The sequence below is a fragment of the Dama dama genome, chromosome 24 (genome assembly GCF_033118175.1).
Source record: "Dama dama isolate Ldn47 chromosome 24, ASM3311817v1, whole genome shotgun sequence".
Lineage (NCBI taxonomy): Eukaryota > Metazoa > Chordata > Mammalia > Artiodactyla > Cervidae > Dama > Dama dama.
In genome coordinates, this window is record NC_083704.1 from 22,366,973 (window position 1) to 22,392,274 (window position 25,302).

The following is a 25,302-nucleotide window of genomic DNA, read 5'->3' on the forward strand; positions in this document are numbered from 1 at the left end:
AATGGGGCACTGAAGCTGGGAGCATAGAGCGCTGGCTGCCCTGCCAGTTTCTAATAGGGTCCTGACTCCTTATCCAGCGCTTCCTGGGGCTTCAGTTATTCCACAGTATTCAGCGAAGACCACGTGCTAGGTAGTGGGCTAGGTGCTGGGGATCAGAAGAACAAGCTACAGATGGTCCCTGATTTCATGGCGCTTACTGCCCAGTGAAGAGAAACAAAAAGCAAGCAACAGAGGAATAACACAGGTGTTTTATACTTCAGATAAAGTGGTCAATGATGTCCTCTCTGAAGGGGTGACATTTAAACTGAAACCTACTGAATGCAAATTGGTGAGGAGTTGGCCAAGGGAGGAACAGCATTCCAGGGAGAGGAGTCTCTGCAACAGCCCAGAGAGGGTAAGAACTTCTCTGGGGAACTAAAAGGAAGCTGACCTAATCTGCAGCTCCTGGCAGATGGAGCTTGGGTAAGGTCCTTGGGGGTAGATTTGAAAGCCAGGGCAGTATTATGGGGAAAATAAAAGGGCAGAACCCCCAGACCGCCCCCCACCAAAAAAAAAGACAGCACTTGGAAACAGAAAATAAGTATCATTGTTTCAATCTACCAAAAAAACAAGTTATGCAACAGCCCTCAAGACAAGACTGTAAGCAACCTTTTTGGAGGTAGTACGAAAACTGTTACACACTCAAATGTCACAGGTGAGATAAATAAGGTTCCAAGATGTTAAATAATTTGTCTTAAATCGCATAGCAGAGGCAGCCCTGGAACCCAGGTCTGACTCCAAAGCCCCACTCTTAAACAGAAACACTATTAAACATAAGTCCATATAATCACTCATAAGGGCTGCCTATCAGTCAGGCAAGTACCAAATGGACAGTGTGAGAGGCAAACTCTAGCAATGCCCTCTCAAGCAGAGTCCAGGAACCCAGATCTGTCAGTCACTGGTAGATTGGCTCACACAAGTGAAGGTGGGTCCTCCACAGACCTCTCTAGTCAACCCTAACTTTCTCAACCCTGAGGCTGGTGACTGAGCAGTCCCAAAAGTTCTCTCTTGGGAACAAAAGGTATGCCTTCAGGAGAGGACTGGCTGATTGGAGACCATCCAGTCTGTTCTGATCAGCCGGCAAATTTGGTTTTAGCTCTGAACCCTGGGAGATGGATCCGTGACAAATTAGAATTCTGGCTGGCTCACCCAGGCATTGCTGTCCTGTGAGGGTTGAGTGAGCAGCTGCCATACTCTAGTGGATGTCCAGCTTCACCGCACCTTCACATGGGCAACAATCATTGTAAAGCTAGGCTATGGCCATGTGCCCCACAGAAGGGCACACCTAATTCTGCAAGACAGGAGGGGGAGGTCACAGAGGTAATGTCATAAAGGGGATGATAGCAGTCCAAGTTGTCCCCACCCCCAACCCCTCCTTCCTTTAAACACTACCTTGTCCTGTTTCAAGAGACCCCTTTTGGCCATATAGAAGAAACTTTTCAAAACTCAGCAAAGCCCAACCCTTCTCAAACTTTTCTTGGCATCCTCTTCCATAAAGACACCCCACTGTGGGCTCCCACTGACTTCCATTAGTGAACATGAAACACTTCAATGCACCTCTTTCTTTACATACTCAACACTTCCACTGGCCCCCAAGTCTCTCTGAGACAGGGATAATGTCACTCCCAACCACCAGCACAATGGAAGTTACCAATAGCTTGGATACTGGGCTGGTGGAAAGATCAGTCATTGTTTACTCACTACTTGTAATGGCAGGTAGTGTCTGACATCTCCACTTTATAGATTAAGAAACTGAGGCACAGAATATAAATAACTTGCTCAAATTCATAAGAATAGGACTCAAACATGTGTTTTTTTTTTAACTTCACTTCAAGGTGTTGCTAAGAGAATTTCATCCTGTCCAACAGAACTTTCTACAATGATGGAAATATTCTATCTAAAACCATGTGAAGTGGTAGGCATTAGTAGCATTTAAGTGTTGAGCACTGGTGGGACTGAGGCAATAAATTTTAAACTTTTTAACTGTAATAATTTAAATAGCCACATGTGGCTAGTGATCAGTATCATAGCATAGGTAGAGGCAGATGTCCTGCATCTGAATTCCACCCTCTTGCTCACTAGCTGGGAGATTTGTGGCAAGCTGCTGCATCTCATGATACCTCAGGTTCCTTAGCCGTGAAATGGAATTATTTCTCTGATGTTATATTCTAGCCCAAATGAGCTCACTATGTGAAAAAGGTCAAAGCTCTATACAGGTAGAGAGCAGTTTCAGAAATGGGGGAGCTGGACTGCAATGGGTCTCTCGGGTTAGGGCCCTCCAGCAGGCTACTGTCCAGAGGCCAATCACAAGGCTGTCTGTGGTGGGGACCCCCAGGTCCAAGTGCCTGCCACATGGTCTTAAGGAACAGCTCCACCTCCTTTCATCACATATACACACAGAGCACAGACCTCATGCAGCCCCAGAGGGGCAAAAAGAGACTTTAATTAGGGGAGGGAGGATCCACCAGAATCAGAAAAGGTACAGCCAGCATGGGAGCGGAGCAGCCGGGGCAGGCAGGAGGCCCTGGCAGGGACGCTCTGGGGGACTCACCTCTCCACCTCTAGCACAGGCACTGCACTGACAGACAAGGCGAAACAGCGACCCCTCTCAGCTGGGAGGGCACGAAGCGGCCCCCGAGGCCAAAGGCTGCCTAGCTTCCAGGCCCCAGCTCCTAGGCGTGGCTGGTGGCCACCAGTCCAGCCCTTGTCCTCAACCAGTGCTGGGTGGCCAACTGCAGGCAGGGCTCAGGAAGCTGGTAGAGGGTCCCCACCGCTTCTACTGAGCCTAAGGAGATAGGAGGACGAGGGAGAGGAACACAAGTCTGAAACCTCCCTCCCTCCCACCTGGGATGGCTCCAGGGAGGAACAGTAGTCGCCTTTTGGCTCCAGGCCCGCCCAGACCCACAGCGACCAATAAGGTACAATCACTGGGACCAGTCACAGCCACTGGAGGTGGAAATTGTTTGTTGGTTTTTTTTAAAAAAAAAAAAAAAGACAAAAAGGTTACAGTCTCCTACAAGCACAGTTTTAAGTTTCAAGACGTTAAAAAAAAAAATCTGTCCCGGCCCAGGGGACTGAACATCAGAAGCCAGCCTGACCAGGCACATGTGGCCTCGGGGCAGGTCCACTGCTGCTTTGTGGCCCAGCGAGCAAGCACACCACCCCCCTCCCGCATCTCATGCCCACCCTGACCCAGCTCCCCTCCGCTGCTGCCGCCGTCACTGCTGCTGCTCTGGGAAGTTAACTCCAGGATGACTTCACAGAGACACGGGGGAGCCTGAGGGGGAAGGCCGCGAGATCCAGCCAGGTGGTTTAAAACTGTCAAGAGAACCAAGAGGCAGTGAGTAATGGTTATTATTGTATCCTGGCAGGCTTGTTCTGGGGAGGGGGGCTGATCTGTGAGCTGCAGCTATACTCACATTTCTGTGGGGCAGGACTGGGTCTCAGGACACCCTGTGGGTATGCGCTAGTTGGTCTCAAATCAGCAGGCACTGGCCCTAAAACTTAGCTTTAGACAAGGCAGAAAATTACAGGTGATGTGAGCTCTTCCATAGCTCCCCTTGGCTTTGCTATGGAGGCAGCCAAAAAGCCTTGTCACAGTGCTTTGCTTGCTGAACTGAGGTTGCCTTCTGTAGAAATGGGGGCTCATGTGCAAATGCCTGGGGATTCAGAAAGGGACCCAGGAGCTGGTGCTTTGCGTCAAGCTCTGAGGGGTCTGCCAAGCAGGATAGGCACTGGACAAGCTTTGTGCCCTCAAATATCCCCCACAGTGCCCAGACCCGCCCTGGACATTTTACAGACCAGACGTTGTGGACTACTGGCCCACGTGCCGAACTCAGCCCAAAGAGGAGCACTGTCTGGCTCACAGTGTTTAAAAGATTATGAACTAGTTGCTATGAATATGAATTAGCCAACCTTGAAAATACAGAAGACACTGCACACAAATCCAGATTCTGAGATTCTTTTGATAAAGCCAGAGGGCTGGCGCTGGGCGGTGGTGACCCTCCTACGGTGAGGCGTGTGCTCCCTAGGTCCCCACACAACCCACCTCACTCATGCACATAATGGCCCGAGCCTCACATGCAGCTGAGTGTGTCACCCCTGCCGGATGTCATGATACCATCTCAGATCTTTCAGTCAGAAAAGCTGAGTCCTGGCTCCCTCACTTACTGGCTGAGGCACTTTAAACATGTGACGGCCTCAGCCCAGCTGAACCATCCATGAAATGAGGATAACATCTGATTCAAAGACTGTTTTAGGTGTTAAATGAGATATTGCCAATACTTGGCTTTTTGGATGTTTCTTTTGGCCGTGCCATGTGGCATGTGGAATCCTGGTTCTCTGATCAGGGATGGAACCCGTGCCCCCTGCATTGGAAGTGCAGGGTCTTAACCAGTGGACCACATGGGAAGTCTTTTTTTCCCCCCCCCGAGATACTTATACGTGCTTTTTCAGCTGTATTACTGTAGAAATGCAATTACTCTAACAACTAAATGACTACTGAATCAATGAGCCAAATATTAAATTGGGACAAAAACTATTTTTCGTTTTCTTCAGTTGAATTTAGAGACGCCCCCGTGCCCTGGCCATATAACCTTTGTGCTATAATACAGGGAGAGTTTACTCTGTACCAAGTGATAGGCTTTATACAAATTTCCTCATTTAATGCTCAACTACACTGAAAAGGTATATATTAATTAACAGTCTCATTTCAGGGTCGAGGAAACTGAGGCTTAGTCAAGAAGTTCTGTAAGACGCCTGAGGAGGCAGTGGGCCCGGATGCACACAAAGGTGGTCTGACTCTGCCACCGGTGTGACCTGACCAAGTGTGCTCCCCTGGGTGCACAGCACACATACTCTGTACATTGGCTGCCCTCAGTATAATTAAGGCCCAGGGGAAGTGGGAGTAATTTCCATTTTTAGGAGCCTGAGCTTCTTCTGGGCTGGACCTGTATGCATGGGTAGGAGTAAACACTAATTCTACCATCTAGGGATCATAGTCAACTCTGAGTGGAACATGTCAACAAACCAAAGACTGTTTGGAAAAAGAAGGAAAAAAAAAGGCGGCACGCTGTGAATGTCTAAAAAAGAACTGTGTCATCAGTTCATCAATGTAAACAATCTGTCCTCCTCAGAAGGCTGCAGTCCTTTCTGTCAGGAAGGCACAAACAACTGAAGAGGGATCTGTAGGACTGATGCCATGAAAATGATGGAAAACAGAGTGAAGAAATCATGACTTTAAGCCTGAGAAACAGACGCTAAAGGAAACTATTCGAGTCTGTTTGAGAAGTGGAATTACACTATGATTAACTGCCCTACATTCCCAGAAAATTCACATGTGGATTTAACTTGATTCACTCGGGGACGGAACTAGATTCATGGAAGGACTCTATACATTCTGAGACGTAGAAATGAATGACTAAAAGAGGCACTGCCTAGGGTCCTGGAGATGCCCTATAGCTCTCCAAGATGAACCTCGGGGCCCTCCCACACCAAGGCATGGGGCTGACCTGCTGCCCACCAGAGTTCCTAAAAGCCTCAGAAAATATTTACGCACAGTTGGCACCATTTCCCCACCAGATGCTAAGTTCTCAGCAGAACCTTTAGGTCTTTCTACTTCTGAAAGGAAACAAGGAAGGACACTCCACTTACATTCTTGAGGAACTCCTCAGCCACAATGCGTGCACGGGCATTAACAGACAGCTTCATCTCACTGATTTCTTTGTCAATTTCCTCCATGAAGTGGATCACAAAGTCCACCAACTTGTGCTTATACATCTGCTCTGTGTGGAAGTTGGTGATCAGAAAGCTGATGTCATACCCCTAGGAAAGGAAGACAGTGTAGAGGAGGGAGAGAATCAGCATCTTGGGGCACTTCACTAGCCAGGCCCTCCATGTCGCTCAGCCACAGGCTTCCAGCTGACCTTCTCCCAAGCTACACACCCTCAGGCAGCAGCCCATCTGCTCTGGTGGGGATGTGTATGCTGGATCCAAGGAACTAACAGCTGAATCAACTGATCCCAATTGAAAATTTTGTCTGTCAGACATCTCTGGCAGACTATCTGTGGTATAAACAGTTGTGTTCAGAATGAATCAAGGGAGAGTGAAAGGACTTGAAATCTTGTTACAGAAGAATCTCAAACAACAGGACCATTTAGTCCAGAGAGAGAAGAAGATGCTGTGGGAGGAGGAAGGATTGAGGTTTTTAATTATGGGTCAGACTGTATGTAGAACAGCAATTTTATTTATTCTTGGTGGCCCTGGAGGTTAGATCTAGCAACAGGAGAGATTTTCAGCTCAGGATGAGGGCGAGCCTGGCCAACAACTAATGTGTCTGACAGTGGTGTCTGCTGCTCTGCATGTTAGCTGCTTACTCACTGGCAGGAGTTTAGCAGGCAGAGACTCTGTAGCAAGCACTCGAGTACAGTCAGGCAACAACTGACCCCATGTCAACTGTGGCCTTGAGAGACTGACTCAGTTGGTGGCAGAGTTTAGAATTCTGATTCATCATGCCCTTTCTGCCACATACTATAGGCTCTGGGAAGGTGAGCAACGCGCCTCATCTTTTTTTGCCTTTTCCACAGCTGAGACAGACCCAACCTCCTAAGCTGATTCCCCTTACTCTTTTCTCAACTCAGGCTGTGGGTGCCCTACAGCTGGGGGAGCAAGCAATCCCAGTTTCAGAAACAATTCCAGGCCACTGACAGTGGACTCAGTAGTGGAATTCTGGGTATTACCAACACATGGATCACAGACCTCCACTGGTTTCCTTCGGAGGATAAAGAAGTTCTCTGCTCGCATCATCATGAAGCGCATGAACTTGTGACATAGAATCTTCTCGATTTCATCAGCCTGATGAAAGCAAAAAAGAAATGTGTTTCCCTAAAGTCATTCCCTAAAGGCCAACAGAAATTTGCAGCCTGGTCTTCTGACCCGGATTTCCCCCATGTTCGCTGGAGACACTGGGGTTGGGTATTGAAGTCTGAGTCATGCAGTAACTGGTTGCCAGCTAAAAGGAGGGTCCACTACATTAGAGTCCTCCAACTTAGTGGGGCATTATCATGATCTCGCCTTTACCATTCCAGAAAGGTAACTCTGACAAACCCATTTTTTTTAACTTAAAAACACATTTTGGCCACACTGTGTGACATGCAGGATCTTAGTTCCCAGACCAGGGATCGAACCCAAGTCCCCTGTAGTAGAATCTCAGAGTCTTAACCCCTAAACCACCAGGGAAGTCCTGGCAAGCCCCAATCTCTTATCCAATCCTTCCAGAATCCACATCTATATTCAAATCTGCCCTTTCCAGTCTCATTTCACTAGTGCTACATTTTCCAGTCAGTGATACACACTATGAAGAATATCAGATGACCTTAGATGGTCACCACTTTAATAACAACATCAAACAATCCCCAAAGTTTTTCCCTGATGAACTCTCAATATTCCTGATGACAGAATTTTGTATCACGGGCTGGCAAGACCTTAACAGCCCCCAACGTTTATTAATCTCCCCTTTTGACAAACAGCAGGCCCTAGGGATAGAGCTTTTTGGAGGCAAAAGTGTGACTCTGCTTTATTTTCAATGTGCTTTTATTTTAGTGTTGTCCTCAATTTGGCAAGGCATATTGTTTTTCTTTTTATGGTAAATTTAAGTAAAAGAAAATAAGTTAATTGAAAGAAATCTATTAAGTAAAGAAGTATCCAAGTGGTCCATAAACATGGACGAAATAATGGGGGTAGTGAGAATGTCAGACATTTGTGAAACACTGAAGAAACATGAAACTACACTTCATTTTCTTACCCTAAATCTCACTTTTGGGGTTTATGGCTATCACACTGATACTATTACTTATTTTTCTGAACTGAACTTATTCTTCATTCATGAGGAAGAGTTTTATGATCTGACACCAAACTGGCTCATAGCCTTGGCTGCTACATTACCTGCTGTCTAATCCAGAGCAAGGCCTAGAAGATAAGGCTGATTTTCCTTTATTCTACTAATCTGATAAGTTTAGCAAATTATTTCCTGGAAAGAGAACCTGGGTTTCTTTGCACCCTGAATCTGGCATTCTGACCTCTTACATGGGGGTCCCTGTCCTCCCCAGGGAGGCAGGGGATCTGGGGTGAGCTCACCTGTTTCACAGCAATGCTGACCCTGACAGAGTTGATGGAGCCTTCAATCAGAACCTTTTCCTTTTCATTCCTGCTGATGGTCACAGGTTGTAGCAGAAGCTCTTTGCTACTTCTGAGAACACAAAATGACAGAGGTCTCTGTACTATAAAAGAACAGAATGGTCAGGGAGACTCCATGGCAGGTTCTAGAATCACTATCTGGGACCACAGAGTCCAAGGAATAAGAGACTCACAAGCAGGGGTGCTCCAAGAAGGGGGCCAGAGAGCATGTTCTCCAGCAGAAAGAGCACAGGCTCTGGAGTCAGTGTGAAAAGGTTCTGAAATTCAGCCTCCTGTTACTTCTGTTGGGCAAGTCACCCTGTTGGAATCTCAACTTCCTCATTTGGAGACAGATCAAAAAGGGTCAAGTTTACAGTGGGCCTGGCACATTGTAGGAGCTTTACAAATGACAGCTCCTATTTTCATAACTATAGGCAAACCCATACACTGTTTAGGGAATGAGAGAGCCTGCCTTATCGATAAGGACAAGCTAAAATCAAACAGTTTGGCCGCCTTTAAAAATCAATCCAGAATAATTCACTTATTCACAATTATGACCCCTCTCAACTCAGTTCCCATTTTGATGCCTCTGAATCCCTCTGACAGTAGTTAGCTGTATTGGTGGTGTCTGTGAGCTATTATCCTTTAAAAATGCCTAGTGGGGGAAAAAAAAAAAAGCCTACTGGAAACCATATATGTTAAGTAGCATAACAGGGCACCTTTTAACATGTCAGTTTTCTTACATTCAAATCATATCAATTTACTGTGGTAACAATCCTTATCTCTGTTGTATATGTACCACATTAAACATCAAAGGGGAAAAAGAAAAATTTATTTACAAAACATAAATCAGATAAAATAATCCAAAGTATGGAATATTTGTAGTAGGGGATGGGAGTCCAGTTGTTTGTTTTTTGAGGGGAGGGATCCTTGATCTTCAAATTTGAGAAGAGCAGAGATGGCATCTCAGATAACTCAATTCTTAAGTCTTCTCCTTAAATTGCTAGAGGGTTCAGTACCTCCTTGGGAGATATTTCCTAAATGGCTCTATGTTGAGAAGTCACAACTTGTGTCAAGCAAATCTCGGCTCCAGAGTAGCTTCTCCCCTGAGTTCTGCCCTCTCAACCCACTGAGACCCCATTTTCTGAACTTCAAATTGGGAACCATCATTTACCTGGCAGCAAGACAAAAAATGTGAATTGTAGTTGTTCTGACAACTCCAGAATGGAAGTTCATGGCCCCCTCTGACAACAGTCATCTCTGGGTGCTGCATCCATCACCCCCTACCCCTTTTCCTCCCATACCTGACTTCTACTTCCGGCTTGTTGTGTCGTTCCACGACCTGGGAGGAGAAATTCTCCAAGCAGAGGGCAGCCTGCAGTGTGGCCCGCACGGCACTCAGGTAGGGGCGGAGAGTGGCAGTCTGGAGGAAAAGCCCAAGGGACAATCAGAATCTGTCTCACAAAATCCACTGATCCCATAGTCCAGCTACACAGGAGCCAGGCAGTACTGAGGTCCTTGGCTCTCAGACACAACAGTGAACATAACAGACTAGGCCTTCAAGACGTCTTTCATTTCAAGTCTAGAACAGTGGTTCTCAAAAGGGGACCGTTTTGCCTACCAGGGGACATATGGCAATGGCAAGACATTTTTCATTTTCACAACTGAGGCTGGGTAGGAGTTATTGGCATTGAAGAGACAGAAGTTGGGGATACTGCTTACAATGTACAACAGAATTATTCAGCCCCAAATAGTGCTGAAGTTGAGAAACTCTGGTCTAGAGGCACACAGGTGAATGACTGTCTTCAATCTGCCCTTTGAGTCAACAAATGTATATATAGTGTGCCAGGCACACGAGGGGTTGGGAATTCAATGACTAAGACCATTTCTATCCTTAAACAGTTCAACTGGGTCAGGGAGACAGACAGTAACTATGATACAATGGGTACAATGTGAAATAGTTAAGATTTACAAATCATATTTGCAGAAGAAACTGGTTTTGATTTGAAGATGGAAATACGATTAGGAGGATTTTATAATGATAAAAACGAAAATGATATTTCCGGGAGAGGAAATGGCATCTAGCAACAATGGACTATCTTCAATTCCTTGCATTAGGTAAGTTCTTTCTCACCCCAGGCTTTCACACATGCCGAACCATCTATCTTGCAGGTTTTTCTCCCCCTTCTTTGCCTAAGTCATCGTTTAGATCTTGGCTTATTCAGAGAAGGCCTCTTCTTTCCTCAGAGGTCCTTCTTGACTTCCCTTTTCATAGCACTTATAATAATTTACAATGATACACCCTTCAAATAGCTCCAAGAAAAGTAATTTTCTCCTTTACTGAACTGAAAGCTCCATGGTTAACAGACCGTGTCTATTCAATTCAAATTTACATACCCTGCAACTTGCTCAGTCAGTACCTTTCCTATACACTGTCTTACTCAGTTTCTGTACAGTAAGTGAATGAATGAAAAAATAACAAGATTAGAGTAACAAATAGGGGCATTAAAGTAGTAATGAATACAATGTTGCCAGGAAGCATTTTAGATTCAATGGATGAGGTTGCAAATGGTGGTCCAGAGATTCCTGAGGAATCTCAAATGCCAGGCTACTGAAGTTTAGCTCTTCTCTTAAAAGTGGTAAGGAACTTCTGGGGCTTTCTGAAGAGGAAGTTACACAACTACAGCTGTATGCAGACTTTGTGGAGAATGGATTGGAGGAGAGGGAAGTGACAGAGCCAGCAGAGGGTTATTTAAGTAGGGTAATGAGAGCCTGGCCTGGGGCAATGAGGGACAAGCAAGATTGTATCTGTCAAAGTTCATAGCAAATCTGAAAAAGGTGCATTTTAGGTGGTCAACCCTATGACGTCTGCCCTTTCACAAATGGAGTAAGCACCTTCTTGTGTAACACTTCAACAAGTATGATGTTTAAAAAAATCAAGAGGCATCCCCTCAGTTAAACAAAAACAGAATATCCCAGGTTTCTAGCTGGGATAAGAAAACAGAGAGCAAGAATAAGGAATACAAGAGAATAAGCAAATTTAGGGAGAGAAGAGTTTTAATTCAGATGTCTAATTTCAAGGTGTCTTCAAGATATCCAGGTGAACCTTGAAAGAGAGTTAGGAAGGCAGACTTAGGAGTCATCATAAATTATATGGTCACGAAGACCTCTACATTAAATAGGTATCGGCAGGAAGAGGATAAAGAAGGGGAAGGCAGTGAGCCAAACTCAACTGACGTTTAGAAACACCCACAATCATCAAAAGGGACGACTTCCTGAAAGGGAAAGGTCAGCGGCATCAGAGCTTAACATTCCATATTAAGGCTGATACGGTTGAATTCTGACCAGGAAGGGGTCTGCGTGGAGGCAGCAAAAGAGAGATCCTTCAGTGAAGTAAAAGTAAGAGCTGGTGGCAACATGAGGAGTGGGATAAGGAAGTAGGGAGGCTTCCTCAGAGAACTGTGGGATCAAGCGAGCGAGAAAGAAAAGAGTGTATTTAGTGAAGGTCTACTCCGGGTAGGGAGGTATCCCTACTACATGCCTCAGCGGCCCTACTACGGGCTGTAAGTCCTACTACGTGCCTTCGAGGCGCTACCACAAACCGAGGAGGAGCCACTTCCGGCTTCCTTCTTGCCTCAGTATCCCCCGCCAGCTTCAAAGGACAGAATAGGAAGCCTCAAAGCCTGCTTCTTACGAAGGCGTCCCCCGCTCGCCCCTTCCTCACCTCAGCCCCTGCCCCGCCCTCTTTCTCTCAGCCTCAGGGTACCCCCGCACCCCCAGCATCCCTCGGCCCAGGGCCTCTCCGCTGCGAAGTCGCAACTCCCCCAGACCAAGAGCCTAGAGGCAGAACAGCGGGGGTCCCTGGCCCGAGGCCCTGCTCTCTCACCATCGCGGGCGCTGGCTGGGCCGGAAAGCGGAAGCGCGGAAGTGGCCTGCCCCGCGACGCCTGCCCTTTCCCCAGAAGCGCAGCCGCAGTCTCCGCCCGGACGTCCGGACCGTGCCATCTGTGTTCCGAGCGGGGGAGGGCGAGGCTAAGAACATTTGGTCCCTCGAAAGTTTTCCCGTTAGGACTGTCTTAGTAGCTTTAGGCTCCTGAAGCTTAAAATCACTACTCAAGCTTCTCCCGTTCCCCATGGAGCTCTTGCTTATAACTTTGGCTTTCTCGTCTTTTTTCCCGCCGTCTTCCCTCATAGTCATGCAATGGTGCAGCCCGACCTCAGGTTGGGCACCATATTAGGGCAAGGCAAGGCGGAGGAGCCTTTCGATCCTTCCGGTTCTGCGCCCCCATCCTATCTTCAGGCCCCTCCTACCTGCAGCCTTTGGGGCTCGGCGAGACTAACTGCCGGGCCGAAAACCTGGCTGCCGAGCCCCGCCCTCCAGCGCCGGGCGGTTCCCTAGGGTACGCCCGTGGGCATACCTTCTGCATCCCACCTGCAGCGGGCTAGCTCGCTGCCCGCAACCCTCCCCCCCTCAAAAAAGACTGGGGTTGGTACTCGCGTCTTCCCGCCCCCTTGTCAACTGCAGGGGGCCCTCACATAGCCAGTTCCGGGGCGGTTGCTCTCACCGACCGGAACTCGCCGCCCCTCCCGCGGCCCCGGGGCCGCTGGAGGCAGCAAGGGGGAGGTAGAGGGGGCGGGGGCCGCGGTAGGGTGTCCTTAGAGGGCTGGGACCCTGAAGGCGGAACTTTGGGACCATCCATGGGTGGGGTCAGCCATTAACCAGCCCCACTTTTCCTGTGCCAGGCACTGAACTGAGCTCTTGGCTGGCATCAACTCTAAATCCTCAGAACATCCCAGGGAGGTAGGTACCATTATTACCCCATTTTACAGATTCAGACTTAAGGAAAAACAGACTCAGGCTTCTTTTTGTCTCCATTTTACGCATAGAAAAACCGACTCAGAGTTAATTAACATGTTCAGGGCTACATAGACATTGGTCAAGCCTGGGCTTGAATCCCACTGTATCTGGCTGTCCAGAGATCCAGGTATCTCTTTACTATCTGGGCCAAAGAGAAGGGGCAGAGGTAGGGAGGGGTGAGACAGGAAGAGGCTGCGAGGCACGAAGAATATTAGCATAAGTACCGGATGCTTGGAACTCTGGGCTCAGCAGAACCCAAGAAGAGTGGAAGTGAAGGGAAGAGCATCAGGAAGACAAGCATAGTAGTATGGTATATCATGGCAGTTAGGTGAACAAATTCAAAACTACCTGGATTCAAATTGCATGTTGGTAAGCTTGGACCTGCTGCATCCTTACAAAGTCTGTTTCCTCATCTGTAAAATGAGCGTGGTCCCTGCTCTTGGGGCTGAGTGAGGAATTCAGTGAGCAGCCAGTAGAATGTCTGCGCCTCACTTGGCACACAGTAGGTGCTGTGAGAATAGGAGCTAAGAAAAAAAAAGAATAGGAGCTAAGCCATCATCCCTGTCAGTAGGGTGCTGAAGCCTGACTCTCCCCGAAGCTGTCCCTGGATGGAAGGAGCCCTTGGACTTCTCTAGTGCCACTTTTCCCCCCATCAATGGTCCTTTCCTCTCCGGCTCCACAGGGTCCCCTGTCCTGAGCCATGAGTGAGCTGAAGGACTGCCCCTTGCAGTTCCACGACTTCAAGTCTGTGGACCACCTGAAGGTCTGTCCCCGCTACACGGCGGTGTTGGCGCGCTCTGAGGATGACGGCATCGGCATCGAGGAGCTGGACACCCTGCAGCTGGAGCTTGAGACCCTGCTCTCCTCTGCCAGCCGGCGCCTGCGGGTGCTTGAGGCTGAAACCCAGGTGATACCCTACAGAGGGGACATCACTACAGTCCACTACAGGGATGGACTATGACAAGTTATGGGATGTGTCACTGAGTTAGCCTCAGCTGCTGAGGCCCAGGTTACAGGATCTCAGGGGTGAAGAGAGAGACCCAGACATTGCTTGTGTGACACATGAAATATGCAAGAAAGTGCATGATCCCTCTAAATTGTGAGATTTCTTATTCACTAAGCATCTAGGGACCCCCACTCCTCACAATGCTTTGAGTCTGTAGAGTTAATTAGGACAATTCTGGCCTTGGGGAGTGCGCCAACTAAAGGGAAGGGGAGGTCAGACACATATCAGGTGCATTGCTGTTTTTGTTAGGAGTACTGGGGGAACTGGAATGGGAGGCCTGCATTTGAACCCTGCGGTTTCTGAGCTGTGTGACATTGCAAAACTTAACCGCCTGCTTCTGCAGATCAGTCCTCCTTTTGCAAAGTGGGCTGGATAATAGGACCTACCCTCAGCTTTTGTGAGGATTAAGAGAGATTTTTTTGCAAAGGCTCAGCCCAACGTCTGACACTAAGTAAGCATGTCAAATGTTATTTATTGGTCTGACTCTCATTATTGCTATTTATGGCATAAACATCCTCTGAGCCCTGGGTGCCAGGTGCTCTGCCAGAACCTGGGGAACAGAAATGGCTGAGATGAACTCCTGGTCCCCAGTAGCTCACAGTCCTGTTGAAGAGACAAGGTACTCTGTTTATGCTAGTTATGACCAGATGACACGATTGGGCTTAGGGGTGCAAGGTACCAGAGACTCCTATAGAAAAAAGATGCCATTTTAACTGAACCTCAGAAGATGAATAAAATTAACTTGTGGTCCTTGGGAACCCATGGGAGCTTTTCGAGTGGGGCTGTGGCATAGTTGGTTGTCTTTTAGCATCTAAGAAGCTAGCTAGCTGATACAGAAAAGGCTTCCTAGTCACAGTGACATTTGAGGTGAAGGTTTGCTGGGAGGCATGCGTGCCTTCAATAGAAAGTTACTGCCAGCATATTTTCCTCGGGCTAACATGCACTGCCATGTGATCTACTTGTTTGACCTGCTAAACACTGTGTGACCAGGTTGGGTGCTGCAGGGGTGAATCAGTACAGACAAGTGAATGGAATGATGACAAGTGTTTGAAAAAATCTTGTGAGATGGGCACAGAAAAGGAGCTGAGTTTTGCCGTATGAGTAGGAGTTTGCTAGATAAAAAGAGGAGGAAGGGGAGAGACTTAGAGCCTTCTTGAGTTCCAGATCTTAATTTTTCATGGGGAGATGGAGTCGTCCTGTGTCTTTCCTTCTCACCCTCAGTGACAGTCTTTGAATTTCAGATCCTCACTGACTGGCAGGATAAGAAAGGTGACCGACGATTCCTGAAGCTGGGTCGAGACCATGAGCTTGGAGCTCCCCCCAAACATGGGAAGCCCAAGAAGCAGAAACTGGAAGGGAAGGCGGGACATGGGCCTGGCCCTGGCCCTGGGCGACCCAAATCCAAAAACCTTCAGCCCAAGATCCAGGAATATGAATTCACTGATGACCCAATTGATGTGCCACGTATCCCCAAGAATGACGCCCCCAACAGGTTCTGGACCCGGGAACATAGATGGGCCTTGGGATTTGAGCACTGGAGGCTGTGGAGGGGCCTGGGGCTGAGGCTAGTGGGGCAGGGGGCACCCCCTCAGGCTCTGCTTCTCTCTGTAGATTCTGGGCTTCGGTGGAGCCATACTGTGCTGATATCACCAGTGAGGAAGTGCGCACGCTAGAGGAGCTGCTGAAACCCCCAGAAGATGAGGCTGAACATTACAAGGTAAAGACCCCAGGCCTAGGTAGACATGATGGAGAACAAGAGGGCTCAGAGATGCCTCAGAATCAAAGATCACACAGCTATATATCATCTTCCTTTTTCTGTCTCCCCAGCCTCCTGACAGTTCCATTAACCCACTCAGACACCCAGGTTCTAGCTCTCAGCTTCCTCCCTTCTACCCTGCTACATCTTAAGGCATCTTCTTCAGTGAGGTCCTCCCTTTGTCTCTGTCATCCCCTTTGCTTTGGCTCAGAAATTCATCAGCTTTTACCTTTATAGCCTGTTAACACTTTGCTTCCCTCTAGAGGTATTCTCTCTCTCCCTTTTTTATTGGATGCACAATGTGGCATGTGGGATCTTAGTTCCCTGATCAGGGATCGATCCTGCACCCCAAGCAGTAGAAGTGAGCAGTCTTCACCACTGAACCACCATGGAAGTTCCTCTCTCTCTTTTTTAATGTTTTTATAATCTTTTTTCCATTTATTTTTATTAGTTGGAGGCTAATTACTTTACAATATTGTAGTGGTTTTTGCCATACATTGACATGAATCAGCCATGGATTTACATGTGTTCCTCATCCTGATCCCCCCTCCCTTTTTTAATGTTTTTAATATATAGAAGTTTTTTATTTTTAGTTTTTGTGATGAAAATAAAAGAGGTTCCGTTAAAGAAAGTGTAGAAAATACAGAAAAATGTTGGAGGGGAGTTCTCCCCTAGGTCCGCTATCATGATCAGAGGTGCTTATAACACAGCCTCTTGTGGCTCCCATTACCCACAGACTCAAGTCCAGGCCTCAGTCCTTGGTAGCACAACCCAGGTGCCCCTCTCCAGTTTCCTTGGCCACACCACCTCTTTACTGCTGTTATTTGCCAGCCCTACCAAGCACCTTACCCTCACTCCCGGCTCACACAGGGTCCTTTTCTGGTCTCTGGGCCTCTGCACATGCCCATCTCCCCTTGGCAAACTAACACCCTTCCAGCCCCTTATTGCGCGTTCCCTGCACCAGAATGGCTTTGCAGGTTTCCCAGCAGGAGGTTGGTCTGTCTTTTGCACTGCCACAACACCGTAACCTACCGTCACTCCACCTGTCTGAATTTTTAAAAAACTTATTTGAAAAGGTAATCTATACAGGCAGTCACAAGTTCAAACAGTGCATAAGCTCTTTCTCTCTCACTTCTAACTTTAAGGCCTGTAGTTCTCTCTAGAGATAATAGCTGTCAACTGAAATTGTCTGTGTATACACACCATTCTGCACCTTACATCGTGGAAATTTTCCTGTGTTGCCTTCTGTGTGTTGTAGTTGTTTATGTACCTGGCTTCTCTACTAAACTGTGAGTGTAGAGATTTTTATCTCCTGTATCTCTCCTCACCTGAGGCTCAGGCCTCAGCCCTGGGCTAGATACTCGGGAGACAGATAAATGAAGGAATGAGGGTGAACAGAGAGCCTGTTGGCAGTTCCAGGTGCACAGAGAGACCCTGCCACACCCCAGGCATCGCTGGCCTGTATTTATCTCTCCGGGGCTGGGTGGGATGTCTCCCACAGATTCCGCCCCTGGGGAAGCACTACTCCCAGCGCTGGGCACAGGAGGACCTGCTGGAGGAGCAGAAGGACGGGGCCCGGGCAGCAGCCGTGGCTGACAAGAAGAAAGGCCTCATGGGGCCCCTGACTGAACTGGACACTAAAGGTAAGTCCCTCACCTCCGTGCCCACCACAGGCTAGGACTTGAGTTCCCAGAGCTTCAGCCCACCAGTCTACCGTGTCTCTGCCCAATTCAGATGTGGATGCCCTGCTGAAGAAGTCCGAGGCCCAGCATGAGCAGCCAGAAGACGGGTGTCCCTTTGGTGCCCTGACACAGCGCCTGCTGCAGGCCTTGGTGGAGGTGAGTACCCCCAACGCAAAACAGGAACCACTATCACTCTGTTTCAAAGTTTAATTGTTTACTGAAGTATATTATATATATTAGAAAGGTACATAGGTCATAAACGTACAGCTTGATCGATTTTCACAAATGAGCACCCTTGTACAACTAGTCCCAAGATCACAAAATAAAACATCATCAGTATCCTTAAAGGCCCTCTCGTGCCCCTCCCAGTGTTTAACCTCTCCCACCTCCAGGGTAGCCACTACTCCACAGTTCCTTTTGTGGAGCATTAGTGAAAGGCCCTGTGCAAAGGGCTTTCTACACATCCTCTTGTTAGAGGCAGATAGTGGTTAACCCCACATTACACCGAACAAGGTTGAGGCTCAAAAAAGGGAACTGTTTGCTTGACATCACACAGCTAATAAGCAGAAGCAAGATTCAAACCCCAGGTTCAGCGTCCCTTTCTTTATGCCCACTGGCTACCCCAAGGCATGTCTCTTCACTTTATGAGCCTCAGTTTTCCCTCTGGCTCAAACACAATAGCATCTTTCTCTCCCATGTAGCATTCTGGGCACATGCTCCAGGTCAGTTGAGGTTGGGGGAGATCTCCGTTCCACACCATCAGATAGGGACCCCAGGTTTGCTGGCTTTTTAATTGTTTAAAAAAATGTATATATGTATTTTTGGCTATGCTGGGTCTTTGTTGCTGCTTAGGTTTTTCTCTAGTTGTGGCAGTCAGGGGCTCCTCTCTAGTTGGGGTGCTTGGGCTTGTAATTGCAGTGGCTTCTTTTGTTGTGGAGCACGGGCTCTGGGGCACACAGGCTCAGTAGTTGTGCCCAGGCTTAGTTGCTCTGCGGCATGTGGGATCTTCCTGGTTCAGGGATCAAACCCATGTCTCCTGCATTCCACTGAGCCCCCAGGGAAGCCCACTTTGCTGTCGTCAACATGCGCTCTGCACAGGGTCACTCCAGATGTGACTGGCACTCCAGCCCACAGAAAGAGAGCAAGGAGGAGTGTGTGAAGGTCTTGCTGCTGTGGCTCTTATCTCTTCTAATCACTTTCCACTGGAGAGTATTTGTCACATGAACACCCCGACCTCAGGGGAGGCTGGGAAGTGGGGTGTATCTGGGCAGCCATTAGCTCCTGTGGAAGAAAGGCGAGAATGGCTTTTGGACAGCCAGCAGCCTCAGCACAGCCCCTGGTGTGCTGCAAATGCCTAACGAGCCCTAGTTCTTCTCATTACTGCTGTGGAGTGTTGCCATCACTCTTCTGTGCTCCCTTTTGTATCAGTACAAAAACAAGAATTTATAAAATGATCAAAGCTTTTTGGAGCCAGTTTGGGAAGACTTCCCAGAGTGGGTGGAATGCAAAGAAGAAAAGATTATTTCCGGTATGTGAAGACTGTCCATGTAGGTTAGAGGGGAGCAGGAAAATGGTAATACTACAGCTCTTTCTTCCTCTGACATCTCTGTGCTCTTCTAGGAAAATATTATTTCCCCCATGGAGGACTCTCCTATTCCAGACATGTCTGGGAAAGAATCGGGGGCGGATGGGGCAAGCACTTCTCCCCGCAATCAGAACAAGCCCTTCAGGTGAGTGACATCCTGTCCACACTCCACAGGCTGGCCTCTGCTTCTGTTGACTTCTGTCAATCCCAACATGGGGTGGTCTTTATATTCATAGAGAGACTGAGGACATTTTGATAAAATCCAATAGAAGTCAGATATGCGGGCTGGCCCAGCACTTCCGCATACACAGACTTAGTTCAGGCTTTTCATCATGGCCCTGTTCTCACTGTAAACCTAAATGTCCAACTGGAGGGGACTGACTGGCTAACTCGTTGTAACTCCATATGATGAAATAACTTGCAACTATCAATCAAGTTAGAAAAATATAGCTTTTTCCCCCACGGAGCCGTGCTGGTTCTGCAGCTCTGTGACAAGCCGCGGAATCGGGGTTCTGTTCCGCAGGATGGGGTTTGTGAAAGTTGTCAAGAACAAGGCCTACTTCAAGAGATACCAAGTGAAATTCAGAAGAAGGCGAGAGGGCAAAACTGACTACTATGCTCGGAAGCGATTGGTTATCCAAGATAAAAATAAGTACAACACACCTAAATACAGAATGATTGTTCGTGTAACGAACAGAGATATCATTTGTCAGATTGCTTATGCCTGTATAGAAGGAGATATGATAGTTTGTGCAGCTTATGCTCACGAACTCCCAAAATATGGTGTGAAGGTTGGCCTGACAAATTACGCTGCAGCATATTGTACTGGCCTGCTGCTGGCCCGCAGGCTTCTTAATAGGTTTGGTATGGACAAAATTTATGAAGGCCAAGTCGAAGTGACTGGAGATGAATACAATGTGGAAAGTATCGATGGTCAACCTGGTGCCTTCACCTGTTACTTGGATGCAGGACTTGCCAGAACTACTACCGGGAATAAAGTTTTTGGGGCCCTAAAGGGAGCTGTCGATGGAGGCTTGTCCATCCCTCACAGTACCAAACGGTTCCCTGGTTATGATTCAGAAAGCAAAGAATTCAGTGCTGAGGTACACCGAAAGCACATCATGGGTCAGAACGTCGCGGACTACATGCGCTACCTGCTTGAAGAAGACGAGGACGCTTACAAGAAGCAGTTCTCTCAGTACATAAAGAACAACGTGACTCCAGACATGATGGAGGAGATGTATAAGAAAGCTCATGCTGCGATACGAGAGAATCCAGTGTATGAGAAGAAGCCTAAGAAAGAAGTTAAAAAGAAGAGGTGGAACCGTCCCAAAATGTCACTTGCCCAGAAGAAAGATCGGGTAGCTCAGAAGAAGGCAAGCTTCCTTAGAGCTCAGGAACGAGCTGCCGAGAGTTAAACCAAACCACAATTTTCTATCAAGATTTTTCAGATAAGACAATAATAAACTTATTGAATAAGCAAAAAAAAAAAAGAAAAATATAGTTATTTGACATGAAAAGATGGGATCAGTAAAAAAGTAAATAAAAAAAAAAAAAAAATGGGATCAGTAGAGTGATAAGTGGAAAACATGAGTTGTAGCACAATATGACCCTATTTTTATTTAAGATATATTTAAATGTGTGTACACAGTGGGTAAGAAGCTAAAATAATCCATAATAAAAGTGGGAAGAGGGACTTCCCGGGTTGTCCAATGGTTAAGACTCCACACTGCCAGTGCAGGGGGTGCGGGTTCAATCCCTGGTCAGAGAACTAAGATCCCACAGTGCCGTGAGGTATAGCCAAAAGATTTAAAAAAAAAAAAAAAAGTGAGACTAATATGTAACACAATCTAGGATAAGTATAGTGTTTATATAATAGTAACATAAAATACATATTTTTATGTATATACCATATGGAAAGAAAATGGCATGTAATAACAACAGATAACAAAATAATAATTCTCTCTAGGTTGTTAGCATTAGAGGTTTTCCCGTATTTTATTTTACATAATATATTGATATCTGTTGCTTGTGTCTGAAACAAGATCAAATGTGTCTGTCTCTGTATTTTGATATGTAGATAGACAGAGAGGGGGCCCCAGAGAGAAGGGAAGGTGTCTGCTAACTTGGGCACCTCAGAGGGGGCCCCCCGCAGACTGGCCCGTGAACTGAGCACTGCCTCCCCTGCAGCGTGCCACATACTAAGTCCTTGGAGAGCCGAATCAAGGAGGAGCTGATCGCCCAGGGTCTGCTGGAATCTGAGGACCGCCCCGCAGAGGACTCGGAGGACGAGGTTCTGGCAGAGCTGCGCAAGCGGCAGGCTGAGCTGAAGGCGCTCAGTGCCCACAATCGCACCAAGAAGCATGACCTGCTGAGGTGAGTGTGGACGGGAGGACTGGGCCAGGAGGTGGCCCGTGAGGCCTCGGCCACAGGGGTCACCTTCTGGGAGCTTGACGACAGGCTTTCCAAACCTGGCAGGGCCTCTGAAGACTTGAGGAGCTTTGAAAAAAAAGTCATTGCTGGGCACCACCTCACTGGTTATATCTCAGACATTCTAATTCCACTGACTAGAGCTGAGGCATCTGTGAGTTATTTATATACCTCAAACTGGTAAAAACAATACAAAATTTTACCCTCTAAACCATTTTTAAGTGTACAGTTTAGTGATGTTAATTATACTCACATTGTCATGTGGCTTATTTTTTTAAGTCTCTGATTTTCTTTTTCTCCCAAAGTATGCTTTTTTTAAAATTCTTGTTCTTTGTTTTTGGCGCCAAAACTCAGGATCGAACCAGAGACCTTTTGTTCCCCCCAAGTTTTATAGTGAAAAATTTCATACACGCAGAAGATCTGATGGACTAGCACAGTAAACACCAATATACTCTCTACCTCAGATTATCAACTGTTAACATTTAGTTGGGCATCTGTGATTATCAGCCTCTCACCAGGAATTGACCAGTGTTGAAGTACAATGTCATTCATTTTGTATTCACTCCCATGCATCTTGCCCTGCATTGGTCACAACAAGGATGCAGGCGGTAACCAGAGGGAGATCACGGGAGGTGCTGACATGTTATTGGGGAGACAGACAAACAGCCCAGCTAAGTCCCTTTGCTTCTTATAGGCAGGTGCTGTGTCTTCACCTCACAGAGCCCCAACAGAGCAGGGCACACTCATCCGTTTGGCCAGATTGCCTGTCTCTTAGACCTGGTGCTGGGGGTTAGGAGGAGAGGCAGGGCAAAGGGCTTATGGTCATTGCATGAGTGGTTGGCAAAGACATGCACCATTAGAAAGTTGCTGATACCCCAGCTCAGCTGCTGGGGTATTTAAGGATGAGGGTGTACTGAGTGTCTACCACGTACCAGGGGTTTTATGTCTGTCCTCTTACTTCATCTCCACTACAGCCCAGAGAGCAGCTGGTAGTTTTCCCTCTGCACCAGATGAGGAAATAAAGGCCCAGCAAAATGAGTGCTCTGTCGAAGGTCACACAGCCAGCAAACAGCCAAGCTGTGACTCAAGCCCAAGGCTGAGTCCAAAGCCTCTTTCTAGTTCCCTCTCAAGGGCAAGAAGAGGAGAATACAGATGAAAGAGTACAGAGGAAGGGAGGGTGAGGGCAGGGGGAGAGAGAGAAATGGGGCTGTGCAGATGTGGAAGTCAGGGGCAGTGAAGGAACTAGCTTGGCTGTCAGAAGGCCTGCTGTGTACCCCTCAGCCCTGCGTGGACAGGCTGCAAGGCATCTGCCCAGAGCAGCAGCTTCCCCTTCTGAAAAATCAACAGGTTAGACTACGTGGATCTCTTTAGTGACCTTCTAGCTCCACCATCAATTGAATTGATAGGTCAAGTTCAGTTCAGAGGCATCAATTTGGCGTCTCACTCGCCTCCTGTAGACTGCAGGCTGCCTGGACCCTTAGGTGGCTCTGGAATTTGGATGCCAAAGTAAGCAGGTCTTTTGCTGGCACCAGGACACCTTTTAAAGATAGTTGGGAGCCAGCCTGCCTTGATTCAGATCTCCTGCTCACTAGTTGTGGGATCCTGGGGCATTTCTTACCCTCCTTGAGCCTCAGTTTCCTCACTGGCAACAAGTATAGTAGTAGTACCTACCTCACAAGGTTGTTATGAGGATAATTGAAATACTGTCTTTGAAGAGGCAGTACTAGGCACAGGGCACCACGTAAGTGTGGCTTGGTAACTTTGCTTTTTGGTATGGAAAGGTCCATGGGTCCCTGGGTAGCAGATGGGCTCAGTCTGGAAGAGGGAGGAGCCCCTGTTGGGGGGGCTTCCCACAGCATCTGCTTGGCTGGTCCCCACAGGCTGGCGAAGGAGGAAGTGAGCCGGCAGGAGCTGAGGCAGCGGGTCCGCATGGCAGACAATGAGGTCATGGATGCCTTCCGCAAGATCATGGCTGCCCGGCAGAAGAAACGGACCCCCACCAAGAAGGAGAAAGACCAAGCTTGGAAGACTCTGAAGGAGCGTGAGAGCATCCTGAAGCTGCTGGACGGGTAGCTGTCACCCCTGCTCAGGCCGCCTTCCCCCGGCCTGGGAAGGGGAGGCCCACTTCCTTTGGGCTTCCAGAAGCTTCGGCCTGTGGCTGCCTACCTAATGTCAAATGGCAGCAGTCTCTAGAGGCTGGGCCCTTCCCTGACATCTTCTGGCCTAACTCTATACAGCCAGAACATGAGAGGCCCTGCTGGGCTGGCCTGGGGCCCAGTCTCTGCTTGGTCCCCCAAATGAGAGGGGGGCTTCATTTCTGGGTCATCCTCACCCCCTCCCCTCCCCACCCCTTTGACCCTCAAGGACTTATCCCTTGTGGTTTTGTAAAGTGCAGACTTAAGAATAAAGAGACTGAAACATGGTTTTTTTAAAAAGCATCCAGAATCTCTGCATGTCTGTTACTGTGGGGTAGAAAGGAACTGGTGTGAGTGGCAGAGTTGACTAGGGCATGCTCGATGGCTCTCAGCCTGTGGCCACTCACCCAGGTCATTCATCCAGGGAGAACTTTCTGAAGATAGCTGTGGCCACAGGTAACATCTCAGCTCAGGGTGGTTTGACAGTAAAGACACGTGTTAGCTAGGGGTTTGGTGCTCCTGGGGCAGGGTGGCGTCCCCTCAGCCCTGGCTGACCAAAGGGCCGGGTATCTCCACACGCCCGTGGTGGCAGCTTTTGCCTGAAGTAGGTTCCCTTCCTGCTGTGCAGTGGCAGCCAGTAGCAGCTGATGGAGGCCAAATGCTTCCTTATTTCTGTCCAGCACGAGAGGGCAGGAACGCACCAGCTGGCTTCCACGGCCAACCCCAAAGAGCAAGAAGCCTTTCCCAGACACCCTTAGGTCTCAGCAGCCCAATCTCGGTCCTACATGCCCATTCTTGAACCAGCCACTAGCAAGGGATGACTCTAATGTGTTTAAACCACACTCCATGAGAAAGAAGTCTGCTTCCCCACTAAGCCTAAGGCAGTGGGGAGACAGGGTAGAACAGATGAATAAACAGTCTTGTCTCTGTCTCCAACTGTTCCTAAACTTTGGTGTCAGAGAGTCAGAGAATAATTTGCAATTTACTGTGGGAAGGTTGAGGTCCACATCTGAGGGGGGCGTTGCAGAGATTCCCTGAGGAAGTGACCTATGAATACAGCCTTAAAGGAGGATGGCCAGGACGGCCAACACCTCTCCTGTTAGAGAACTGCCTTTTTCCCATTCCACCTGGCTCTGTGGGGCTGTCAGAGGAGGGTGGACACGTGACACCAGTATGGCCAATTTCAGTCTGCCATCCCTCTAGCCACAATGACTGGTCCAAAGAGTGGGCAAGTGACCACAGCTGGGCCAATCAGAGGCCTTACGTAAGACTGCTCTATGGATGCTGAAAGAAAGGAGGACTTCTCTTTTGAGTGAAAAAAATGCAATATAAGCTTGAACCACGCAGTAACCCATTTTCCTGCCACATGGAAAAGTCTGCCTGAGAATACAGCCAATTGAGGAAGCAGAGCCAGGAGATGGAAGACAAGAGCTCTCAAACGATACAGCTGATGCCCTGGATCCTCCACTGGAGTTCAGTTATATTCGCCCACAAATGTTTCTTTCAGCTTAAGCTAGTCTACTTTGGAGCTTTGTCATTTGTCAACTAGAAAAGATATGACTAATACAAGTGGATTTTGGCAAAAAGAAGGGTGGCGTGCAGTCCTGAGAGGACAGTGTGAGGGAGGCTCTGCCTCTTGC

General features: G+C 48.0%; 3 protein-coding genes across 5 annotated transcripts; 2 read left to right on the forward strand and 1 right to left on the reverse strand.

Moving 5' to 3' along the window:
* Nucleotides 1–2,449: 2,449 nt before the first annotated feature.
* On the reverse strand, nt 2,450–12,755 carry ARPC4 (actin related protein 2/3 complex subunit 4). Its single transcript, XM_061128000.1, has 7 exons — nt 12,747–12,755; nt 12,098–12,215; nt 9,516–9,634; nt 8,173–8,284; nt 6,796–6,891; nt 5,692–5,862; nt 2,450–3,357 (listed from the first exon to the last, which is right to left on the reverse strand). The coding sequence occupies exons 2-7, from the start codon at nt 12,098–12,100 to the stop codon at nt 3,352–3,354; spliced, it is 507 nt and encodes a 168-aa protein (XP_060983983.1). The 5' UTR covers nt 12,101–12,215; nt 12,747–12,755; the 3' UTR covers nt 2,450–3,351.
* On the forward strand, nt 12,460–23,965 carry TADA3 (transcriptional adaptor 3). 3 transcript variants are annotated; one of them, XM_061127985.1, is made up of 10 exons: nt 12,460–12,610; nt 12,954–13,011; nt 13,751–13,975; nt 15,316–15,566; nt 15,686–15,791; nt 17,332–17,473; nt 17,565–17,668; nt 19,133–19,242; nt 21,288–21,473; nt 23,408–23,965. In XM_061127985.1, the coding sequence occupies exons 3-10, from the start codon at nt 13,769–13,771 to the stop codon at nt 23,598–23,600; spliced, it is 1,299 nt and encodes a 432-aa protein (XP_060983968.1). In that variant the 5' UTR covers nt 12,460–12,610; nt 12,954–13,011; nt 13,751–13,768; the 3' UTR covers nt 23,601–23,965. The 3 variants fall into 3 exon arrangements, with proteins under 3 accessions (XP_060983968.1, XP_060983969.1, XP_060983970.1); XM_061127986.1 differs by having other exon boundaries at nt 12,521–12,696; XM_061127987.1 differs by lacking the exon at nt 12,460–12,610 and adding an exon at nt 12,764–12,834.
* LOC133045711 (large ribosomal subunit protein uL18-like) lies at nt 19,531–20,596 on the forward strand. Its single transcript, XM_061127999.1, has one exon. It carries the CDS (start codon nt 19,622–19,624, stop codon nt 20,513–20,515), a length of 894 nt encoding a protein of 297 aa, XP_060983982.1. The 5' UTR covers nt 19,531–19,621; the 3' UTR covers nt 20,516–20,596.
* Nucleotides 23,966–25,302: the final 1,337 nt, after the last annotated feature.